The following is a 26503-nucleotide window of genomic DNA, read 5'->3' as shown; positions in this document are numbered from 1 at the left end:
GCTGCTGTTGTATTTGCTTCATTGTATATTTTTGTTTTTATAAAATTTACTGGGTGAAAACCCTTTACCAAAAAAAAAAAAAAAGAAAAAAGAAATTATTGAAATATTTTCAGCTTAACTACGTTAGATATTTGTACTAACGTACTCTTTCATATAATTTTCGTTTTATAATCATTTATGTATTATGTATGTATTATTAATGCCATATATTTGAAGATGCATTCATGCATCATGAAATTTGAGATGAACAATATGTATGTAATCTGTTTCGTTTTGCTGATATGTCAGCTAGACAATCTTCGAATAAAATTGTAGCCATGTTACGTGAAAAATGAAGCTTTGTGCGTGCGTGCGTGACCAATGAGAGTATTCGATACTGACTGTTGACTTTCAAAAAAATAATTTCTTTTCTGTAACTTTGTTTGTAACAGTAATTGGGTGTTGTGAATGGGCAGGTTGGGCTTGTTGTGTAACGGGCCAAAACAAGTTGATTGTGGATTTACCAATAGACACTTGTTCTCCATCACTTTTGAAAGTTATGAATATTTCAACTTACAAATTAAATATGATCATAAAAACTATCATTATATCATATTACTCATATATTCAAAGAACTATTTGGATTAAGAACTATTTGGATTAAGCAGTTTAAAAGGCTGCTTAACTGTGAAAAATTGCACCTTGAGTAAGTTTCAACCGTCATAATCATGCGCTCTCAAAGTTATGCATAACAATGATGTACCATTTGAACAGGGGCGGTACTTAGTTATATCCGGAGCGGGTGCCAGCCATGTCCGAATTTTTTAAAAAAAAAATTACACTAAATTTTTTTTTTACCTAAAAAATAAGTTTTTTTTTTAATATTTAGTTATTCACTAGTTTTGCTCCATCTATGGTTGGCTCCAAGTTCCGCCATGCATTTGAACAAAGACAAACCACATACTCCGTAGTTAATATGATAATTACGAGTATAAGTTAACATCCCAGTTATACTGTTAAACCCATCATGTTCACACATGCAATCAAATGTCTCTAACTTATAATATAAGATTAAAATTTCTACGAACATTAGGTCAACATGAACTTTGCATTTTTGAAGCTTAAAACAGATAAATAGTACCCAAAATTAGTGCGTGATTAAGGCCTAAATAACAACTCTATTCTCAATTTGCTAAAACCGCCCAAATCAAATCTGGATCATACGAAGGCAATCGAGCAAGGGAGCATTCTTCAAACTCTGATTCACCTGTAATCGGCCCCACCACCATCATTGACTCACCACTATCTTCCTTCCAAAACCCGTCTTCAGACAAACTCGGCGATGACATCACTTCATTCCCAGCACACGATATCGATGACATCACCTCATCACAACCCGTACTTCGAGTTCCACTCTCACTCTTCTTGTTCTTCTTCTTAATCTTCTTCTTCTTGTTCGTTTTCTCCTTCAACAGTTTCTGACATATTGCTTGAATCTTTGCATCTGCTGCATTTCTTAAAGCATTCAACTTTTGTGTATTTCCAATTAACCCCATCTGATTCGGGTCCTGTACGTTCGGGAAATTCAACTGCGCGTACTCACCTCGTAACTTATAAGCGGCTCGATCATAAACATAGGCTGCAGCCTCAGCAGTTTCATAAGTACCTAACCAAACCCTCATTCTATTTTGAGGTAATCTAATTTCAGCCACCCATTTACCCCAATGCCTCTGCCTAACTCCCCTATAATGCTTCTTTTTATAAGGATTAGTACAATAATCTGAAAACTTCGTTTCGCCTTTTAAACTTAAATACGATACAACATGTTTTCCCATGTTTCGTTTGGAGAATTGTTGAAGTAAATCTCTTTGCTTTAAATAAACCGAAGAGCCGAGTGGTTGACGAATTTCGTTTGAAGTAACCGATGGTGAGCAGTTAGTAAAGATTGAATCTAAGGTGTTTGTATTGTCTCTACTGTTCAAAATTAGATTAGAAAGAGAAGATCCTATGTCATTGTAAGGATAATTTTCTTCCATGATGAATAATTTTATGAAAAAATGTTGGAAAAGAATAATTAGAAACAGGGGAAAACAGAGGAAACAGGGGACTCTGTTTTAGAATTTGAATAATTGAACAGTAGTTTAACTAAAGGTATTGAGAATTTAGTTTTCTTGCAGAAAAACAAGAAAATGTGCAAAGAAATTGGAGCTTTTGACTCTTATTTTGAAATGGGAATCAATCAAAATTTTCAGGTATAAAATCTTTCTGCTCATTTGGATTCTGATTGGGTGTATTTATAGCTGCAGAACAAGGTTTTTTTTTATGGTCCCTTGATATATTATATGTGAAATGACCTTTTAGCCCATGAAAAATGTGTATGCATCGACAACCCATGAGGGCTAGTAATGTTCAAAAAATTGTTACAAATTTTTAAAAATAGCAATTTACATAGAAATGTAACGTATCCTAAAAGGTTTAAATTTTTCTAGTTATGGGTCAAAATAATGACACAACTACTTACGTCCTCTGATAAAAAGCTAACTTGTCAGTAATTTTAGTCTGTAGAGATTGAATTTGGGTCTCCACGTAAGATTTTTAAGCCTCCAAGCACCCGGGCTAAGCCTTAGAGTTGTTGTATAGTTTCTAAGTAGTTATTTACCAATATTACCTCGATCAAGTTTTTTACTCGTATCTACTTGAAGTATGTTACGAGGCCGACTTTATTCATTTTACTCTAAATTGTTAGTTAGTACAAAAGATGGTACATTTACATTAACGGATGACTTGGACAATGCCTAATTAGTTACCTTTACTGTTTGTGTGAATCCTCTCATTCAATAATCTTTATGAAATGAACATGCATTCGTGGCTCAGTTGTTCACCCCAATTACCTTGTGTAATAGGAGGGTAGAGGTCGGGGATTCGATCCATGTCTTCTAAGAAGTTTCTAGGGAGGTTTTACCGACCCGCTACAAGGAATTCGGCCCGATTCACATGCCCGTATGAATTGATGGATCCGGTCCCTGAAGTGCGAGTCAGATTTCCGCCAGAAAGTGCGTGCGTGCGTGGCAAATGATCACGAAAGTGGTTAATTCCGCTCTAGGTAATGCCTACAACAGTCTTTCATAAAAAACACTCCAATATTTATGAAGTCATAAGTACAAATGCCTTTGCTGGTCTCTTAAATCTAATATAAAGAAATCACCTTAAGGTCAAATGGTGAAATCTTTAGATCTGATTCGCAATATAACTCAGTTAGATCTTTGGATCTATTCAATTTAACTTTTGTTTTTTCCTCAAAAAATAAAATAAAAAATTTATTAAAAAAAAAAGGTCAAAGAGGAGATCTTTGGTTTCACATTTGAGTCGCAATTGACCTCAAAGAAAGTTGTGCTAAAAAGTGCAACTTTTTCTCCTTGTTGGTAGGAAGCTTGTAATAGAGTTTCTACTTGTTAACTAATAAATGTCAATCAAAAAGCCACTTGTTCACTAATAAAATTAATCAATAAGCCAATTTAAAGAGTGCCACGCGTAGTTGTGGTCTTCAATTTGCTTTTTTCATAGAGTGGTATGGGTCTTCTCCAGGAGAAATTTGCTTCCACTCCCTTTTTCATCAACTTTTTATCTTTTGAAAAAAGAAAGTTGATATATTTAATGTAAAGACTATAAACTAGGTTTAGAAGCAATGTACAAGTCTAAATGCTGAAAGATATACAATTAAAGTGCGTCGTCTTTGTTAGCAAGGTTTTTATTTCATATACGATTCATTCCTTTTGATCCTTGTAAACGCATTAATAGATTTAGACTTTTGATACGCGTTTCGGATTGTTTGGTAGGTCATGTACTCACATTTAGAGAAACATGTAACTTTGATCCGGTCTCCAAAGTTTGTTAGTACATTTGTACTGTGGTTTTTTCATATATAAAAGACGAATATCAGAAGTATTTGGTATCTAAAAAAATTTGATTTACTAAGCATTTTTAGAAAAATAACAAAAAAGCTTATAAATGAAAATGAAATTTGAGTAGGGTTAGGGACTTAAATATGAATCTGATTAATGGCTGTATTCTATCATAAATAGATTTGGTGGCATCTATGTAGTCAACCATAAAAATAAAAATAGATTATATTTTATAACATTTCATGGCCTATGCAATGGTCTAGTGTAATCACTTGTGAATTAACGTTCAAGGATAGAGTAAGTTCTAATCAACATAACATGGGACTTATTTTAGTTTTATAACTCTAGTTTTATATACATAGGAAACTGGGTGTTACAAACCATTACAAAATAGCCTGATTGAGTCTTGTTTCCTCACAAGAAATTTTAGGTTCATCATGATCAAATCTCACTATCAACACAATTTGGGGTGACAGAAAATGGTCAGAAACAATCATGAAATAATTCAGTTATATCGCGTACATCTAAGTAAATAAAAATATGCTTTTCTTGGATAACATAAAAAAGAAACCTAAAAAATGAAAGTGGGCGTTAAGTTTTTCAAATTTCATTTATTTCTTATAAAGTGGTAAAAAAAAACATCAAATGTGGCTAGTGTAACAACAATCTTAGACAAAACACATGGTATTGGGGCTAAAATTCAAAAGCTAAACCAAACAGTAAAGCATAAATTTAAGATGATGGTATTATGAAGTTGTATAATATGTCATGGATTTTCAACATCCACGTTCATTGTTATTTACATTAATTATCACTGAAATGTGGAGACAAATAACATTAACAAGTTTGAAATTCAAACCTTTCCAATCATATAAAAGTTTTGTGCAAATAGCATCTAAAAAACTTCCTTTTTGATGAGACATTTTATGATCTAAATTTGTGTATTTTAAAGGGAAAGTTATTTGAAAATGCATTAAACTTTCACTAAATTCTTATTGTATGCATTCAACTTTCAGATCTCCTATTGTATGCATTGAACTTTTAAATCTCTACAATTGTATGCGTTTAACCTGTTATAATAGATAACTTTCAGGTCACCTCAATTGCAAAATTACATCATTGGTCCCTCATGTTTATCAGATATTGCATCATTAGTTTTTTCTAGACAAAATTACATCATTGGTCCTTCTTCACCTTCTTTCATCTTCCACCCTTCTTCACCTTCTTTTTTTCACTTTTTTTTTCTAACTTTTAAATCCCAAATTACCTATATATCAATTGAAAACATTGCTTTACTATATATCATTAAAAAAACATAAAATAAATTCTAACTTTTTGTTCCTTTGATATTGCAAACAAGGTGAGATGCCACCAAACTGATCTTTGTGAGATTCCAGCTCTCCTACATCAGCTTTTTCACTAATTTGGCTAGATTTCTGGTCTTTGTGAGCATCCACCCCACCCAATTCTCCTTTATTATTATTGATAACCTAATGAACATTTAAATCCGAATCTGAATCTGGAACAAGAGGGTATGGTATACACATTGTTGCATTCTTGGATATTTCAACATCGTTACTAGCATTTTGAGTGAATTAACACTATTATTCGATTTTGTATTGCAAAGATCCACCATAGGAATTTTTTTTTTTTTTTTTTTTGAAAAGCAACATTTTATTATTAAAAATTAACTTATGTTACAGGAAGGGTGCTGCTGAGGCAACACCAAAGATTCACACCATAAAATTACAACTTGTACAAAAATTACAATAAGATGCCAAGAAGGCAGCCTAGTGGAAGAGTCCAAATCATGCAATTGCACTTAATGGGTTAGTTAACCACAGGTGCAACTCAATATTCTTCTTCTTGATCCTCTTCGCGATCCATTGAAAAGCTTTCACTTGAATCTCATTTAAAGCAACCGGCGGGTTCCAAGCCTTATTCTTAAAAACCTTTTGATTCCGGTTTTTCCAAATAAGATATGCGCTCACCCACTCGACCGCTTGTCATATTTTCTTCCCGATCCACCATAGGAATCTGAAGTGAATTAACACTATTATTCGATTTTGTGTCACATGAATTTGAATTAATAGAATAACAAGAACCTTTTGATGCACGAATAAGTGTCGGGTTTTTTTTCTGGCTCGATTTCTACTAAAATTTGGTTCTGGGTGTTTATTTTTGGATGATTTCAAGGTTTAGTTGCAGGAAAACAAAAGAAAAACAAACAAATTACGTGAAGAGTTTACAGATTTGGGGAAGCTGATTTCCAGATTTGATGAATAGTAAAATCACCCAAAAAGAGAGAGAATATATATATATATATATATATATATATATATATATATATATATATATATATATATATATATATATATTGAGTAATGGATTTTACCCGGTGAATATTTTTATTAAAAAAATAATAAAATGCAAATAGAAACAACAACAACAACAACAAGCGCACCTTGTGGCCTCTCAGACAACCAAAAAAACAAGCTAGACCTAAACATCTAACGAGGACTAGCAAAAACAAGAAAACCAAACGACCCATCTAAACAAGGACACACAACTACAACCAGCCCGACTTCAATCCAAACGTAGTCGATGTCTTAGTAACCTTTTTCCCCGCCATAAACTGGGCCGTTTCCTCCTTTTCAGATTCAACATCGCTCGGTTCATCTACTAGGTTATATGTCTCATTATTTAAAGTTCCGAACGAATTTTGAATCTTCACTTGTTGACCCTTACTTGTCCCACCTTCTGACCTTTTTTTATCCACTTGAGTAACTTTTTTATCCACTTGAGTAACCTTCGGCAAGCCATTAGTATTAACACTTTGGGCCACATTCTTCTTGGGCCTGTATACCAATTTTTGCTTTCTTTTTCCCACATTAAACCCATCTGTTTGCCTTCTTGTTTGATCATGATTTGGATTCTTTCCTTTATTTTGAGTTTGAAAACCATCACTATCCACTATTTTCGTGACTACTATAGTAGTAATATGCTTTGTACATTGCGCATCTTGGTGACCAAAAACTTTACATCCCGAGCATCGCGGAGGTTTCCATTCATACTCTATCTTCACCGTATCAACCGTGCTTCTCTTACCATTAATTCCAGGAGTAGCTACCGTGAGAGTCGACTTCAACTCATGCTCTGCTAATATTTCAATCATTGCACGGGCATAGTTTGGCCGACCCCATGCCTCAACGCACATGGTACTAGTATAGGAATCCAACATAATAGGATTTCCAATCTTGGATGCAATCATACTTAGACCATCAGCATTATAACCTGTTAATGGAACATCGTGAATCTTAACCCATACTGGGACCTTTGTCAAATCTTCTTTGGTTAAGGAGATATTCGCCGACCATTTATTGAGAATGATCGGGGAAGTTCTGATCATCCAGGGTCCATTCTCAATAACATCCTGCATACCCTTTGCAGTAGCAAACTTGAAGAAAAAGAAACCTTTAGAATTCATCATTGTCTTTTCGATTCCATATTTACTCCACGCATTCATGACATAATTCTTCACAACAGGGTACGCAACTCGTTTTCCAATAAAGTAACCATATAGCGTGTTGTTATATCTATCAAGAGCCTCCATAACAGACGAGATAGGCAATTCCACATCGACTCCTTCATTCAGAGTATTCATGTTTTGTAAAAGACGAAAGTTGACCTTATTGCCACTCGAGGAACCCTCTATTGCTTTTAGATAAGAGAACTTGAAGGTGACTTAGGATCCACTGATGTGGCTATTGGAGCTCCAACTAATGGTGGAGAAACATTGCCCTTCGTATCACCAATAACATGAGGATCAACATTAACTGCTTCAGAAATAGCCCGGGGAGTAATGTTTTCATTCAATTTCTTCAGATTTTCTTCCAACTGATCCGACAAACCAATATCTGGCGCAATTGGATCTTCCTCATGCACATAAACCTCATCTTCAAATGATACTTTGACCGAACGAACACTCGCATGGACCTCATCATCCGATGATTCAACCACCGTGTGAACGCTTGCAATGTCATCTTCAACAACATTTTCACCCTTAGGATCATCATCTTCTTGTTGTTGCAAGAACAATTCATCTGTTGTCGTGCACATTGGAGTGACACCAATATCCACATCGTTCAATAACCTTTTTTCAATTGGTGTTTGATCATCCGACAACCCTTCTGTAACTGATTGGTTATCCTCTATGGAACTTCCAAGATCATCCTTGTGAGATTGACTACCACAAACCTTAGCATCTTTATTCAGATTCTTTTTCTTCTTCTTCCCCCTGAATTCTTGCCCATTCCTTATTCCAATCGTAAATAGCCTTTATGTTAGTAGATCTTCAATAACAGAACACGTAATCATAAGCAGATTGCAAGAAACAGCATAAAAATTGAGTCAAAAAGACATGAGCTGTTTGTGATCTATTTGTGATCTAGTGTGAACGCAGGGAAAATTTGGGAGGAGAGAGAAAAAAAATCCAGTTCTTTATAGAGAATATATATATATATATATATATATATATATATATATATATATATATATATATATATAGCAGTATGCTTGATTGTGAAGTTGAAGCTGAAGATTGAAATGGGAAAATTTTGGAGAAATTTGGGTTAGAGAAATAAAGTAGTAAGAATTTTGGGAGGAAGATGAAGATTAAGTGGTTTAACGAAAAAATTTAACGGACGTTAAGTTGAAGGACTAACAACATAATTTTTTTTACATATTAACCAGCTACCTGAGCTATAAGTAATTCAATGCATACAATAGTAAAGATCTAAAAGTTGAGTGCATACAATAGGATATCTGAAAGTTGGATGCATACAATAAGAATTTGAGGAAAATTCAATGCATTTTCAAATAAGTTTCCCTATTTTAAACCGTAATCATGTGGTGTATGTGACCACACAATTTGGGTACTCGTATATTTAACCATCATCGGATTGTGATGGGAAAATTAGTTGAAACTTAGCTTGAATTTGATGAGTAAAAAATAAAAGTTGGTTTTGAAGAATAACAAAGTTTTGGTTCAAGTCCGGAAAATCTATACTATTCATAGTTGGTCTAAAATAGACTAGACTACCTCTATTTTTCAGACTATCTTCGTCTACAGACTTCAAAAGACTACCATATTTCGAAAGACTACCTCTATTTTCCAGACTTCGAAAGATTACCAAATTTCTCAATATGTGTGTGATTATATTGCAACAATTATAATATTTTAAATAAAAGATTATCAGGTATTACTTTTCTATTTGAAGACTTGATCAAGTATTGATATAAAGATCAGTATTTAAGGGATTCTCCATGATTTCTGGAAGAAGAGATCAAGAGCGAAGATATAAAAGTTAGCTTCAAACCAAGTTTGCATAGTATAGATAAAGTAGATGTGTTGGCTTATTTCGTGGTTCATTCCAATTGCTATCAAATAATTCATTATAATTGTGTATTCAACGTATACATTAAATACAATTCCTTGAGAAGTGTTTGTTCAATTCTATTACTACGCACTTGTATTTGTTCAAACTTTACGATTAATCGTTAACATCTTATTAAATTGATTAATAAGTTATACGTCCTGTTACTAGAATCCAACAGATAGTTTAGTTGTTGGCTTAATACTTTTATAAAGTTTTTAATTCAAACCTCACGACATCACATGAGATACTCGATCAAAGAAAGAGTGAAGAGGTCATGAAATAACATGTTCAGAGTTTAGACCGCGTATATCTTAGTAAAATTACTCTTCTCTTCAAATAATCTAAACAAAGAAAAGTTACCCATTTGTATTTATGGTTGGTAGTAGTATTTTTATTTTTATTTTTGTTTAAATTATGCGTTTTACTTACGTTTTGCTTACGTGTGTTTCTATAGTATATGGACGTAAGTGAGATTAGAGACGATGAGGACAAGGTACATTAAATTCAAAAAGTAGTGTGGTGATGGACGTATTGAAAAGAAAGAAGAAAGGCAGGTTAGATGTGGTCCATTTTGCATGTGAGATCCTAAAGTCAAACCATCCACCTTTCACTTTACAACTACTTCTTTCCCATGCTTTCACTTTCTCAAGCATGTGTGACTAGTAGAGAAAGATTATCTCTTTTATTAGCTAAGCATAGATTACTTCTTAAAAAGTATTTAATATTTGATGTGAAGTACAAAACTAAACTTTAAATCACCAATTCATAATTAAGTGTTAAAAAGGAAAGTGGGAATGTATTACGTGAAAAGGGTTCATTTGATTATTAAAAGTTGATGCACACCCCTTCAAAAACGAAGACATACTAGCTTGTTTATATTTATATGTAGTTTTGCGTTTTCTTAGAGTGCTCCCAATAGTACCGCTAATCTCACGTCTTGTTGCCTCACGTCAATAAAAGCCTCGATCAGTGACCGTAGCAATTTTTTTTGGCAAAAATATGGAGGTTTCGGGGCAAAAATATGATGTTAGGCAAATTATAGAGATTTTTGGGCAAAATTTGAAGATTTATAGGCAAAATTTGAAGGTTTTTGGGCAATATGTAGGTTTTGGGGAAAAAAAAATCCACCATGAACAGTCGAAAAGCCCAAAATTTTTACACCGAAAATTGAAAATTCACTGGGGACGGCCGCCCCACCCTGCCCCCAAATAGTTTCGCCCCTGGCTCGATGGCACCACCTTGTCTTTGCCTTGCCAATAATTGTATTCCTGATGTGTTCGTCGATTTGCAACACATGGTCGGACTATTGATGACAATGGATCGGATATGAATCGGGTGATATCTTATATCTATATTCATGTCCATTTAATTTTTCAAATTCATATTCATATCCATTTAAATATAATTCATTCATCCATATACATATTCGTTAGATTAAGCGTGTTAACGGGTTTGCGTTGGTTGTACATTTTTTCTAAGAAATATCCTATTATGAAATGACATTATCAAAGTATTCTTAACAAATAGATGTAATATATATGAATTTAATACTATTTACATAGTTATATCTTCACAATTCATATTTTTGATAGCATTTAATAGTTTTAAGTGTACATTTAAAAGGATATGTAAATGTACATCCATATATTTAAGTAAATATGTATACATTTATATTTATATATGTATTTCGGGTGATAAATAAATATATCCGTGGATGACATATTTTCTGTGACGACCCGGAAATTTCCGACTAAATTTAAACTTAATCTTTATATGTTTCCGACACGATAAGCAAAGTCTGTAATATTGAAATCTCAAAAACTTTGAACTGTGTTCATGTATTCATTGATCTTCGACCTCTTCCGATGATTCACGAACAATTAATTGTAAATGAATGTGTGTGTGTGTGTGTATATATATATATATATATATATATATATATATATATATATATATATATATATATATATAATAACTGGAAATATTGATATACATTTAATTGTTAGAACTAAAAATGTAAAATGAAATACGATATAATTAAATTGTTATGAAAATGAATCTATATGTATATTAAATATAAATATTAAATGATTGTAATAATCGGTTGATGTTCCGATTGATAGTAAGCAAGTTAAATTCGAACTTATATGATTTTAAAATAAACGGTGATCCAAAACTGAGTTAGGAGATATTTGTTAAATTTTAGAACTTTTTATATTTTATCTAGAATCGAGTGGGACAGTTGATGTAATTTTTATTTAATAATTTAATGATCAAATTTTATACCATAATGACCAAAATAAATAAATATAGTTAATTTCAAAATATGGGATTTTTCTGAACACTTTTATTCGCCCCCTGTTTGAACAACGGAGCGCGATATAGCAGTCCGTGAAAACTGTCGGTAACTAACATACAAATATTAGATGGATACTGTTGTGAGTGCATGCTTCCCGTGAACTACTTAACATATATTTATTATTATATTACTATATAACGACCCGGCTTTTTCGACTTGCTTTTGTGCTTTGTGCTTTGTGCTTTCATGAAACTGCGTATATGTGCGTACTGAGCTAGTTTATGCTCTGGGATCTTATTTAATGATTAATTACTTTCATTAATATCTTACAACGTGCTATTAAGTGTGTAATCACTTAACTTGATCCGCGAAAGCTTTTACGACCGTTGGTGTCACTTGACGTTTGAAACGAGCTATGTACTTGGTACACGATTAACTTTGGCCATAATTGGAATATTATGACTACGTAATACTAATTGTTATTTTGTAATAACAATTACTTGGGTTTTTGGATGCTTAATTACGCTTAGTAATTTACTAGAGCACACTAGTTAGTCTTGTTGGACTTTCTACCTTGTTGGACTTTAGCCCACCCTACACTAGCTAGTGGACTATTTAATTAGCCCAATTTAAATGAGTTAGTGACCCATATTAATGAAAGACAAATGCCCATCTATTAGAGGGAACATACTAGCATTTTTGTTAAGTATTATCCTTAATGTTGCATGAGATCCTAACATAAGCACCAACTTTAGACAACCATTAACCAAAAAGCAAAAAGGTGTCCCCCTTGTCCCCCACCAATTCCCACGGCCACCATCACCCCTCCCTCACCTCACCGCCTATAAATACAAGCCTTACTTCACCCATTTCACACTTGATTTCATTTGTAATTTACACACACTTACTCTCTAATTCTCTCTCTAGCCTTTCTCTCTCTAAAAGTGTAAGTATTTGATTTTTCTTCTTCTTCTTCCCTTCTCTCTCACGAAATCATCATCATCATCATCAAAGGGTCTAGCTTTTTAGCTTTTGATCTTGATTACATCTTGTAGATTCAAACTTGGGTTTGAATCCTTCAAGAACATGGAAGATTCAAGCTTTCTAGCTTTGAATCTTCACTTATTTTGTAGATCTAGATCTTTTTAGCTTTAATCTTGTTATTTTGTTATAAAGATTCAAACTTGTGTTTGTAATCTTCATGTATCTTAAAGATCCAAGCTTTATGCTTCAAGATCTTCAAGAACACTAAAGATCCAAGCTTTTTAGCTTAGGGTTTCATTATTATGTTAAAGATCTTAGCTTTTTAGCTTATAGTCTCATTACTTTTATTATTTTATTAAAGATCTTAGCTTTCTAGTTTATGGTCTTATTAATCTTGTAAAGATCCAAGCTTTCTAGCTTAGGGTTTTCTTAATACTTGAGATCTAATTTATTATTGTAGATCTCACTTGCTTGGAACCTTTTTATGTGTGTTGTGATGATAAAGATCAAGTCTCCATCATCACATATGATATAGATGCATGAACTTGTGTAAAATGGACAAAGGTTGAAGCTTTATTGGATTTATGCAATAAAGAGGCAATCTTGATGTTCAAAACTTGTAGAATGATAGATTTTACTCTTAGTTGTGTGTTGATGGTTGAACCTTGGTCAAAGTGATGCTAAAACATCAAAGAGTTGTACACTTGAAGCTTACAAGCATCAAGGATGAGAATCGTGATGAGCATCAAGCACCAAGAATCTCATCGGAGTACTTGTTTGCTGTTTGTTGGGGTCTTATCAGACTCCTGGGCTTCTGGAAAATTAATTTTCAGATAGTTCGTTTCGAGTAGATGACTTTTCGTATAGGCCTCGACTTAATCCGATATACGGTTTAGGATTTATAGCCTTCCGAAAGTCACTACGCCCTTGTAACATTGTGCTGAAATTTCTGACCTACTCGCACTAAAACCACCGCCACGGTCAAACGAAGATGAGTTAGGTTCTGAAGATTGTTCAACGGTTAGAGGACTCACATACGGAGCCATAGACACTGACTACTCGTCTTTTTGATTTGTATAGAGGTCGTAACAGCTGTCCGAAGTCAGCCTTTTGTTTCGATCCTTATTCTTGTTAAACTTACCTTAGTGTTGATGAATGATGATGATAATGATGATGTCGATGATGACACTTAAACTTAATTTATTCACTTTTAAACTTATTGGGACAACATACTGACTTAGTGACCATTGACTTAGGTTGACGACCTTTCGGACCGACTTACTACCTGCTGATGCGTTGAAACAGTACCTTTATTTATGAACGGATTTGAGTTGTTTTGTTACACGAATTGATTTATTGTATATATGGTATTTTAACGAATTTAGGTTGGTTTCAAACATATATAGGCAACTGGTCCTATCCGTGTAGTTTAGTTTGTTGGTAAATCCGGTTCGTTCCACAGGGAGACAGTGTTCAAATTAATTTTTTTTAATAGTCTTTGAAGTTAAACTTATTTAAAGGGGGTTTTGGATTAGGAATTGATAATACTACATAATAATAATAAAATATAACTTAATCCTAATTTAATTGAACTACTTATTAATTTATACGAATACATTATTTATAATTATTAACTTAAAAGTGAATTAATTGAAATTATACTAATAAGTTTATTACTAGATGATAATTAATAAAATAATAACTTTTAATAGAACTAATTGATTAGAATTTTGTTTTGAGCAATTATAATATAAATTTATTTAAATTAACTAAATAACATGTTTTAACTAAATTAATATAAATTAATAGGAATTATAATAATTAACTAGTTATAAACTAATTACTAATTATAAATTATAATAATTAATACTAATTATAAATTAATAACTTAAATATAATAATAAAATATTTAAAACCCTAAATTTTAACCTAATTCGCTACAGTACTCGTATTAATACTTACGCGTTTCGCGTAATAGTGTACGCGTTCCGCGTATGTTTTAAATCGTACGCGTATCGTGTAGAATTATACGCGCTTCGTGTATGATATGATCGATGTGACAAAACAGTAACGAATAAACTGAATTATAAAGTTGTGTAATTTTTTTTTTAGTTTTACTTTACTGAATAAATAAATGTAAATAATAATAATAATAATCAGCAATATAAATGAGAGTGTTTACTTAAATGTGTCACCTCTAGATCCATGGATTGTTTTAAGTTTAAGCTCGTATTAAAATGTTTAGTATAAAACTTATATTTTCCTTTCGAATAAATATAAAGTTTTGGCTAACTAAATTAAATCTAATTTTCATTGGATTATATTTAAATAGTTACTAGTCTTTAAGTATTTAAATTGAGACCCAACCCAGTTTTGACCTTCGCCAAAACCCAAATCATAACGGTTTCCCTTTTTACAATTTCACTATTATATGACTAGTGATATTACCCAAACCACCGAACTTTACTTTTAATTTAGTGTTAGTAAATTATTCGTAAATTCGTCTAGATCACTTTTAATGTTGAAATTTAATTTATATAAATAAAAATAACTTTCGTTATTTTAATCTAACAAATTAAGTGACAGGGGTTAAATATCCAAATACATAATAATGGTTCTTTTAATTAGGCTCAATGTTAAAAATACTAAAGTTACATTTTAATTTTTACAAACGATAACAATCCATTTCACTAGGGGCTCTACATCTAAGCAAACACTAGGGAAATTAGTTACTCATTATACTAAGGTAAACATGAAAATATAAATGTACAAACATAATAATAACGATACAAATTGATAACGATAATTTTAATGGAATATACTTACGAAAGTCTTCACTCTCATTTACTTTAAACGGTAGAAAATTACAATAACACACCCCTTTAGCGCGTACAATAATACCCTTAATCACGAACAATACACCCTTAAAACTGAAACTATCCTAAAATTTGAACCTTGAAACTAAAATTAATACAGAGTACAAAAGATTACTAGAAAATAATATTGACGTGTACTGTGTTGTAAATATGTATGTTATATGGATCTCTTGAACTGTGTACTAACTCCTCTCACTGTATGTATATCTTCTTCTATGTAAGTAGTACTCGTATATAACATCTGAGAAGTTGATCAAAAGTAGTAGGTAAATTGAGTGCACACTGCCTTTCTTGCTGTACCACTGAAAAAAGAAGTTATATTAAACTAAAAAGCAGCCGTCCCATTTGTATTTGAATCTGGATCTGGACAGAATCTTACGCGTTTCACGTAGACACCCACACGATCCGCGTAAGACTTAAATACTACGCGTTTCGCGTAGACCTTCACACGTTTCGCGTAGGAGTAGTTTACAGTTTTCTTATTTTTATTTTTTTTCGTTTGTTCTATGTTGATCCCTTGTTTACGTATATCGACTTGGAACTTTTCATTTGAACTCTTCTCTTCGATCATCTTGAACTTGCATTCGGGTAAACATTATCTTGATACATATTTGGTTTAAATCCGTCGTTTTATCGTTGTTTTATCAAACTTCAAGCTCGTGTTTACTTTTGTCGTTTTTCTCGTGAATAATACATTTGAATGTCTTCGTTTCGGTAAAAGCTGATGAAATATAAATGATATTGCGTCGGAATATATGTATGTTTAAAGCAATATCAAAAATACCCCACACTTGAATGTTGCTTTTCCTCAAGCAATTACATCTTCTAAATAGAATCGGAACATTACATATTTTTCCATATCGAACATTAAATCACACAACACACACTACACGAAATGAAACACACGCTATATGGAATAAGTTGGAAACACTACACAATTTTATTGGATCACACGCACACCACCCGAAATGAAATTCTGACAACAGAAACAAAGTAGAAATCTCGTGATTAAGGTTTAAAAATTTGGATCCTTAGGGAAAATTGGACCTTATGAAAATGTTTTAAGATTTTATAAAATGGCATGCTAGTTTTTACACTAGACACGTTTTCCGGTTTTAACCTCAAATTCCGGTTGAGGGTAACTGAAAACCGTAGTCTCAGTCGGCGATTAGCAAGCTATTCACCCCCATGATTGAAGTATCATGGAACTTGAAACTGAATGTCCTAAAAATGGTTTTACACAATATAATTCATAAAATAGCATAAGTTTTAGAAGAAAATTATATCGTGTCCAAATATCATCGGTGAACCATGAGTTTGCACACCTCAATTTGTTATGGCATATGTATGTTGACCGCAGTCAAACATAGATGCGGTTGATCTTTACGGAGATCATCCATCTGGGGATTAGATTCATTAGTCTTAAAAGCTAATTTGCAATGTGCCCCCCATTGTACGAGACAGATCCATCTCATGGTTAGGATAAGTCTGACCACCAAAAACCCTGTTTGATGCTGAGGTGAGGTGGATTTCCAGCAGATGATAGAGATGACTTTTCAAGATTTTTCGTCAACCTACAGCTGTTCTGGACTACATCTTCTAACATAAGTTAGCAAGTATGTCATTTTAGAAGACTTTACTTCCTTAAGGGATATTCAGGTTTATACATTCCAAAGCGATGATATCTGCAATAAACTTCATAGAAACATGTGATACATAGTTCTAAACATATGGGGTTTATAAATTCTGTTATACTTGGTTTTCTTTTATATATTTCAATCAAATAAACTTATGTATTTTTAATGTATGGAGACAATAATTTCGGTTTTTGACACCTAATCTTTAATTGCTCGTTATTACCTTAAAAAATGATTAGTTATATTTGTTTAAAAATTGTAAAATTTTTCATAAAAACCACTAAATTATAAGTTCTCGAGAATTTATATACTCCCACCCCACACTTAAGATTATGTAATGCCCTCATTACATAAAATCAGATTAAATGTATAAATTTGAGAGGACAAAAAGTGTAAAGTGTTTAGAACTTCCTTTGTTAAGAAATTGGAGATTGTAAAATGCTTAATGTATGAACATATCCAATCCTTTTTATCACAATAATGCTTTCGTGTTTCGCTATGTCGAATCTTATCATCGTAAGTACCTGTCAACAAATATGTCAAACACAAACGAGATGGGGTTGTACTTTAGTAGTACAAAAATTTTACCCCACACTAAAAGTTTTTGTAGAAATAAAATAAATAAAGGTAAAAGTAAATTAACACACCATAAGAATCATTTTATACAAACAAATACAAAATAAATAGTTCTAAAACTAAAAAGAAACTAGAAAAATAACCACGCAGGGCCTCCCTGATCTTCCTGTTCCCGCTGCTGTTGCTGTCGTTGTTCATTTAGGCGTTGTTCCTCGTAAAAATGCCTATAAGCTTCCTGACATGCGGCTAGGGCAGCGTTGGGGTCGTAAGGTGGAGGTAGAGGGTCACCGTGTCCTTGCCATTGGGGGTATGAAGGAAAGACTGAGGGTGCGTATTGTTGTGGGTTAGCTGCGTATAAATATGCCTGATGATGCGCTCACTCTAACTGTGCTCCCTGGCCCCTCTGATCGTAGCGGATGTTTTCTAACATATTATCGTGAGCCAGTTAGGTATGCCTAATTTCCCCTATTTGCCTAGACAAACTAGTGTATTGTTCTTCTGATCTCTGTCCCCAATTATCATACGAGTTCCTTAAATCTAAACTCAATGATTCAAACGAATTTTGTAGCCTATCGAAATCAGAAAAACCTGCATTAGACGAACTAGCCTCATCTGGCTATCTTTGTCTCCTCCTAGTTTCCCTAGCGGGTTCCTCATCCTCCTCCATAGGAGCGTGAGCGACAACTTCTTGTCATCTTAAACTAATTACCCCACCCCTCACGTGTATAGCCTTTGCTGTCCTATACACATCCAATCCTAAAGTTTTAACAGCCTGATCCACCGGTTGGATTGGAGGTTCCGATTCACTCGGGTCGAGTCCGAACCAGTTTCCTAGACACGTGATGTAGTGACCCCCCGACATGTCACTTGTTCCTCTAGCCCCTTTACCAACATGGGCCAAAAAGTAAGCAACTCCATAGGGTATACTAATAAATGTATCCCTATCTCTGATCGCATCTAAGTACCAAAGGTCAATATAATTAATTTTATCTGTATTAGTAAATGACCTTTGGTTTATTGTGTTCGCTATAAACTTATGAATTATTCTAAAGCGAACATCAGTGATCTTCAGGTACGATTCTTGGCCTGGCTCATATGTATTTCTATTAGTGAAAGATTGCCAGACTGCCGAAGAATCATAATTTCCCATATATCTAGCCCCTGTAAAAATATACTCCCTAAAACCGGGATCCAACATCTCCTCAACGGTGTAAATCCCTAATGCGTCAGTCACGTTACTTAGGGACATACTTCTATCTACCCCACCCAGTCGAAATTGTAGAAAATTAGGGTCATTGATAGTTTCTGGGTGTAAACTCATTCTAACGGTAGAATAGAACTCTAAACACCATTCTCTATATACAGGACTATTTAAACTAAACAATCTCTCAAAATCATTAAAAACCAAAGTTATTCCAAATTCGTTTGTAAAACTTTGGTTTAAAATTCCCCTTATTTGTTCATCTAAGTTGACTGGGTGTCCTAAAGAAGCCCAATCCACAACGTATACTGGAGAGATGTTTCTGTTGACCAGAGAAAGTAAGTCCTTAACCTTTTGCAATCGGTTAGGTAAATCATAAGGAAATCTCAGGTTCGGGTGTAGATTCTGAAGTTGTTGTTCCATTTCCGGTGTTACTTGTTCTTCCCCTTGCTGTTGGTTAACAGCTCTCATTCTAAATAATCCATGCATAACATTTTAAAACAAGAGAATCGTCCCAATTGGGTATGTTAATATTAGCAAAGAATTCATCCTTGACAAACAAGTTTGTTTCAACACCACAGGAATCAATATTTCAACAACAATTTACTTCTAAAAATTAAAACAAACAACAATAAAACACAATTCATAAGCATAAATCAAGTTTCAAAAACAAAGTTTAATTCACAAGTGGAAATACGCAATGAGCTAAGCATATATAATCCAATTCAATCACATTGCGTGTATTTCAGCTCCTAATCATCATTACAATTCATACTTGATTCATGACAATTAAAAAAAAAATTTATCAAATTTAGACGAAAATTAAAATCACAAATTCGAACAATCAAACTTATATTCAAAACTTCTACTACTATCAAAACATCTAAAAACATCTAATTAGACCCAAAATAACACAATTCAATATCAATTCTTCAATTTCCCCAATTTACATAAACCCTAACTTTTCAAAAATCAATTAAACATCAAATTCTTATGCTAATCGGGTTTAACATCACACTAACAACATAGATATAGCATTAATCAAGCCAAATTCAACAATATCATGCATTAATTCGGATTAAAGCCATAAAAATAATAAATGAAAAAATTGAAAAACAAGTGGTAAAAACGGGTTTAGGACCCTTACCAATCTCGGCATGTTGAAAGGTAGATGAATTGGAGGAGATTGATAGTGTTAATTTAGTGTTTGGGTGTGATTTTTGGGGTTTTTGTGCTTCTTCTTCGTCCACAGAGAGCAAAAACAATAATAAGAGAGTGCGGAGGAGAAGCTGGTCGATCAGTTAGCTAGACTGATTTTAAACTCTACGTGTTTCGCGTAGTACTATGCGTTTCGCGTAGCTTTTAAATCTACGCGTTTCGTGTGGATATCCCCACGATCCGCGTAAGTATTCGGCTCTTTTTTTTTTCAACTTTATAATTAATCAAACTTATAAAATTTCTTTTATAAATTTATAATTGTAGCTACGGAAATTTCGGTTGTTATACCTAGTCTTTATCCGTTTATAAATTTTAAAAATTAATTTGTAAAATTTAATAATTTAAAAGTTAAAGTTTTTAATATTTTACGAAAATAAAAATAAAAATAAAACAAAAACTTTCTATTTATTTATTTATTTATTATATATATATATATATATATATATATATATATATATATATATATATATATATATATATATATATATATATATATATTCAACTTTATAAGTACTTAAATTTCAAAATATCAATTTTAAATTTATATTTGATGTAACGGAAATTTTGGTTGGTATACCTAGTCTTTATCCGTTTATAAATTTTTAATTTCAGTTTATAACTTAATACTTTAAAAGTTAAAGTTTTAATATTTTTCAAGAACAACTTAAAAACAAAACACTCTATTTTTTTTTATATAAATTTTTAAATTTTTAAATATACTTTTAAATCAACTAATTTTCCAACTTAAAACTTTGTTTCCTATCAACTAGGTAGAGGTAATCTCGGTTGTTACACCTATCATTACCCGCGACAAAAGTTTACAAGTTATATATCTTTACGGTTATTGATAAAAAAGTAAATTTTTTTAGTAGTTCTAATTTTTCTTCTGTTTTTGTGGTTTACTATTTAAAAGATATATTATGAATCTAACAATTAATTTCGTGCAATTTGAACAATTCAGTTACTACACTTAGCATTATAGTTTTCAATGAAAACAGGTTAAACTCAAGGTTTATCAATTTCAAATGGTAGACCCTTTTTAATAAAAACACAACAAACAATTACAAACTAAAACACACCAAAACATAAACACACAAAAATTCAAAAACACAAAAATGCACAAAAACACAATTGGCGAGAAAAAGAATTAGATGGTGAAACCGCGTCGACTTGCCTCATAATGGAGTCGTACCATTTCGCCCCCCATGGCTTCGTAGGCATAACCTCGTTGGTTTAAAAGGTTTTCCTTTGAACATTTAAAAGGCCCTTCCCGGCATAAGGTTACGTACTCGAAATTAGAGTCCGTCTGGTTCTTTGGACAATTTCCATAATGAGCCGGTTTTCCACATTTTACACATTTGGCCAAATGACGCGCTCGACGTTTCTTAGCTGATTTTGATTTTCCTTTGGCATAATTTTTCTCGTTAAGTTCTTGCCTTATTTCTTTACTCGCCTGATCGCATCTTCTCTTTATATCTAACACCACATCTCTTGGTAAAATTTTATCGCACATCAAAAAGAAGTGGTTGTAGACATATTGATTGCGCATCTTGTAAATAAACAATAAATAAAAACGAAAAGAAAATAAAAATAAAAGGTAGAATGGAGGGAGAAGACTAGTTCTTTAGTGTCTGCTAGGGAAAGACCAAACAAACCCCACTCTTAAAGATGAAAATAAAGTTTGAGAATGGAGTTACAAAATCTTAAAGTTACCCTGAATTTACTTGTCCTTAGGGTAGAATGTGATCTCGTTTCTTTCCGTAGTATTGATTCCTTCAAAGTATAATTTGAGTCGATGACTGTTCACTTTGAAAGTTCCACCGTCTTTGCTATATAATTCTGCATATCCAGATGGAAAAACTTGTTTTTATTATATATGGTCCAGTCCATCGGGATCTAAGTTTCCCAGGTGAAAACTTAAAACGTGATTGGAATACTAATACTTTATCCCCTTGTTCAAATTCTTTCTTTTCTTTTAACCGTGCATCGTGCCATCTTTTAGTTTTCTCCTTGTATGTTTTAGAGTTTTCATACGCTTGTAGTCTTAATTCATCTAATTCATTCAGTTGTAAGAATCGGTTTTCTCTGGCTTTTACAAGGTCGGTATTACATTCTCTCAGAGCCCAGTATGCCTTGTGTTCAACTTCGACAGGTAGATGACACGCCTTACCGTAAATCAATCGGAAAGGTGTAGTACCGATGGGCGTTTTGAATGCAGTTCTAAATGCCCAAAGTGCATCATCTAGCTTTCGATGCCAGATTTTTGGATTATTTTTAACCGTTCTTTCTAAAATTCGTTTAAGACCTCTGTTTGTGTTTTCAACTTGGCCACTCGTTTGAGGGTGGTAAGAAGTTGAAAAACGATGATTAACTCCGTACTTTTTAAGCACTTTCTCGAGTAGTTGATTTGTAAAATGAGTTCCACGATCACTAATTAATGCTTTTGGAATCCCAAAATGCGAGAAAAGATTTTTAAGAAAGTTGACAACAACTCGAGCATCGTTAGTGGGTAGGGCTTTTGCTTCAGCCCATTTAGAAACGTAATCGACTGCCACGAGAATGTATATGCATTTGTTAGAAGCGGGGAATGGACCCATGCAGTCAATACCCCAAATGTCAAATACTTCACATACTAGGATGCTTTGTTGTGGCATTTCATCTCTCTTAGAGATATTTCCAGATCTTTGACAAGAATCACAAGTTTTTACCATATTGTACGCATCTTTAAAAATTGTAGGCCAGTAAAAACCTGAGTCAAAAACCTTTTTGGCTGTATAGCTTGGTCTGAAATGTGCACCAGCCGGTCCTTCATGACAGTGCTCTAGAATTTGTTTCGCTTCTTTGCCGTATACACATCGACGTATAACTTGGCCAGCCCCTATACGAAAGAGGTTAGGGCTTTCCCAAAAGTAAAACTTCAGATCAGCAAAGAATTTCTTCTTTTGCTGATAAGTTTGATTTTTAACGAGAATTCCTGCGGCTAGATAATTAGCATAGCCCGCAAACCATGGAATTTCTTCTTCTATTTCAATTCTCATAAGGAACTCGTCCGGAAAAGTATCGTGAATAACAGATTCGTCGAGTGTTTCTAAGTTAGGATTTTCAAGACGGGATAAGTGATCTGCAGCGAGATTTTTAGCTCCTTTATTATCTTTAATTTCAATGTCGAATTCTTGTAGGAGAAGAATCCAACGAATCAGTCTAGGTTTAGCATCTTGCTTTTTGAATAAGTACTTTAAAGCTGAATGATCAGTATAAACAATTGTTTTAGATAACACTAAGTAGGATCTAAACTTAGCGAAAGCAAAAACTACTACAAGAAGCTCCTTCTCAGTAGTCGTGTAATTCAACTGAGCTCCTGTAAGTGTTTTACTTGCGTAATAGATTGGTTGAAATTTTTTATCTTGACGTTGACCTAAAACAGCTCCCATCGCGAAATCACTAGCATCACACATTAGTTCGAAAGCTTTGGACCAGTCGGGTGATACCACAATGGGTGCATTTGTAAGTTTATTTTTTAGAATGGAGAAAGCTTGTAAGCATTCGTCATTGAAGTCGAATGTACTGTCTTTCTCGAGAAGTTTAGTCATGGGTCGAGCGATTTTGGAAAAATCCTTTATGAATCGTCGATAGAATCCCGCATGACCTAAGAAACTACGAATTCCTTTAACGTTAGTTGGAGGAGGAAGCTTTGAGATTACATCGATCTTAGCTTTGTCTACTTGTATACCATCTCGAGAAATCTTGTGTCCTAAAACAATGCCTTCCTTCACCATGAAGTGGCATTTTTCCTAATTTAAAACAAGATTTGATTCCTCACAATGAATTAACATTCGCTCGAGGTTGGAAAGGCATGAATCGAAGGAGTCTCTAAAAACAGAGAAATCGTCCATAAAGACTTCCATACTTCCTTCTATCATGTCATGAAATATTGCCATCATACACCTTTGAAAGGTGCCTGGCGCATTGCATAATCCGAACGGCATTCGTCGATATGCGAATGTACCAAATGGACAAGTAAATGTTGTCTTGTTTTGGTCTTTTGGATCAATGGGAATTTGAAAATAACCTGAGAATCCATCAAGGAAACAATAGTATTCTTTTCCCGCTAAACGTTCTAGCATTTGGTCAATATAAGGAAGTGGGAAATGATCTTTCCTTGTGGCGTCGTTTAAACGACGGTAGTCTATACAGACTCTCCAGCCAGTGACTGTTCTTGTAGTAACAGGTTCATTATCATCATTAAGAACGACAGTTGTACCTCCTTTCTTGGGTACTACTTGTACAGGACTAACCCATAGGCTATCGGATATAGGGTATATTAACCCGGCATCAAGTAACTTGATAACCTCCTTCTTGACAACTTCTTTCATGTTAGGGTTTAACCTTCGTTGTCTTTGTACCACGAGTTTAAAATCTTCTTCCATTAGAATCTTATGAGTACAATAACGGGGTTAATCCCTGGAATATCGGTTGTTTTCCAAGCAATTGCTTTCTTATGAGTTTTTAGAACGGACATTAACCTACTCTTTTCGTTATCGGAAAGTTTTGATGAAATTATAACGGGTAATTGTGATGTACCTTGGAGATAAGCATACTCAAAATGTTCCGGGAGTTCTTTAAGCTCCAAGGTTGGCGGTTCTTCCAAGGAAGATTTTATTCGGAACCTGTTATCATCGGTAATTTCTTCAAAGGGTTCATCTTCCTTGAGAATTTCTTTCTCACAGCAATCTTCATCGATTACTACTTTCAATAATTCGTCAAGTTCAAGTTCTACATCGAATTCATCACCTTCACTCATTGAGGTGAAGTTCGAGGTGTCGACATTTAGTAATTCTTGTAATTCTTTTTCGACACAACAATCAACAATATCTACCTTATAACATTCGTCATCGGAAGAGATAGGTTGTTTCATAGCTTTATCTATGTTTAGGGTAACTCTATCTTCCCCTACACCTAGACTAAGCTTTTTGTCTTTAACACGCACAATTGCGTCAGCGGTATTTAGAAATGGTCGCCCTAGAATTAGGGGAAACTTGCTATCTTCTTCCATTTCGAGGACAACGAAGTCAGCAGGAAAGATTAAACGATTGACTTTAACTGGTAGGTTTTCAGCAATACCAATAGGATAGTTAAAAGTTCTATCTGCTAGGCGTATACACATCCTAGTTGGTTTTAGATCACCTAGGTTTAGTTTTAAGTATAAGGAGTGTGGCATAAGATTGATACTTGCACCTAAGTCAGCTAATGCATCGTACATTACTGAATCTCCCATCAGACACGGAATAATGAAACTACCAGGATCTCCAAGTTTCGGTGGCATCTTTTGCTTTTGAAAAATTGCTGAGCATTCCTCATTGAGGAATGTGGTTGAAACTTCTTCATATTTACCTTTATCGGCTATGAGATCCTTAATAAACCTTCCATAATTTGGCATACCGCTAAGAACTTCCGCGAGTGGCATGTTAATGCTAATTTGTTTGATCATATCTGCAAATTTTTGATATTGGCTCGCGAGTTTGTCTTTCTTTAATGCCTTCGGGTATGGAATAGGTGCTTTGTGCACCTTCAATAGTGGTTCTTCAATTTTCTTCGATATGATCTCAGGTGGATCATCTTTTCCTTGTTCTTTCTCAACATGTTCATCTACATCAACAGGTTCTTGCAAAATAGGAGGAGATAAAGGAACTTCTGAGGTCTTACTAGTTCCTGGGTTAACAGTTAAACCACTTCTAGTAGTTATAGCATTTACATGCTCATTCCTTGTTTGATTGTTGTTGGGATTCACTTGAGTATTTGAGGGGAGAGCGCCTGGTGGCCTCTCTGATAGTAACTGTGAGATCCTTCCAACATCTCTTTCTAAATTCTGAATCGTAGCTTGTTGATTTCGAATTTGTTGAGTTTAAATTTCTGCAGTTTGCTAGTGCTTAACCATAAAATCTCTTAAGAGATCTTCTAAACCGAATTTCTTCTCGGGTTGTGGTTGTATAAGTGCTTGTGGTTGTGGTTGATTGTGCTGGAAATTATTTTGATAAATTCTTTGAGGTTGATTTCGGTTGTTTAGGTTATTGTAACCTGGTGGTACATTTCTTTGATTTTGATTTTGATTTTGGAAATTTCGGTTATTTTGGTAAACCAGATTTACTCCTTGATAGTTATTATTATTTAAACCTGAAGGTCCTCCTGTTTGATAGTTGTTAATTTGAGGATATTTTCGGTTATTTGCTTCTATCGCTGGAAAATCGTTGAAATTCATTTCACCTTTTCGTAAGTAATCTAGGAAATTTGCCTGCTCTTCCATCCTTGTTTTATCACAATCTCTAGTAAGATGGGGGCCTTGGCACATTTCACATCCTACCCTGATTGCGTGCATTTCCTTGGTTACTTTCTCAA

At 33.6% G+C, this 26503-nt stretch overlaps 1 protein-coding gene across 1 annotated transcript; it reads right to left on the bottom strand.

Moving 5' to 3' along the window:
- Window positions 1-1006: 1006 nt before the first annotated feature.
- Window positions 1007-2015, bottom strand: LOC139858636 (ethylene-responsive transcription factor ERF061-like). Its single transcript, XM_071847470.1, has one exon. It carries the CDS (start codon window positions 2013-2015, stop codon window positions 1164-1166), a length of 852 nt encoding a protein of 283 aa, XP_071703571.1. The 3' UTR covers window positions 1007-1163.
- Window positions 2016-26503: the final 24488 nt, after the last annotated feature.

This window comes from Rutidosis leptorrhynchoides, chromosome 7, assembly GCF_046630445.1.
Source record: "Rutidosis leptorrhynchoides isolate AG116_Rl617_1_P2 chromosome 7, CSIRO_AGI_Rlap_v1, whole genome shotgun sequence".
Taxonomy (NCBI): Eukaryota; Viridiplantae; Streptophyta; class Magnoliopsida; order Asterales; family Asteraceae; genus Rutidosis; species Rutidosis leptorrhynchoides.
This window is presented reverse-complemented; position numbering and strand designations above follow the sequence as displayed.

Excerpts from the sequence above, each read along its gene's own strand:
- LOC139858636 (XM_071847470.1), bottom strand. The coding sequence starts at position 2,015 with ATGGAAGAAAATTATCCTTACAATGACATAGGATCTTCTCTTTCTAAT.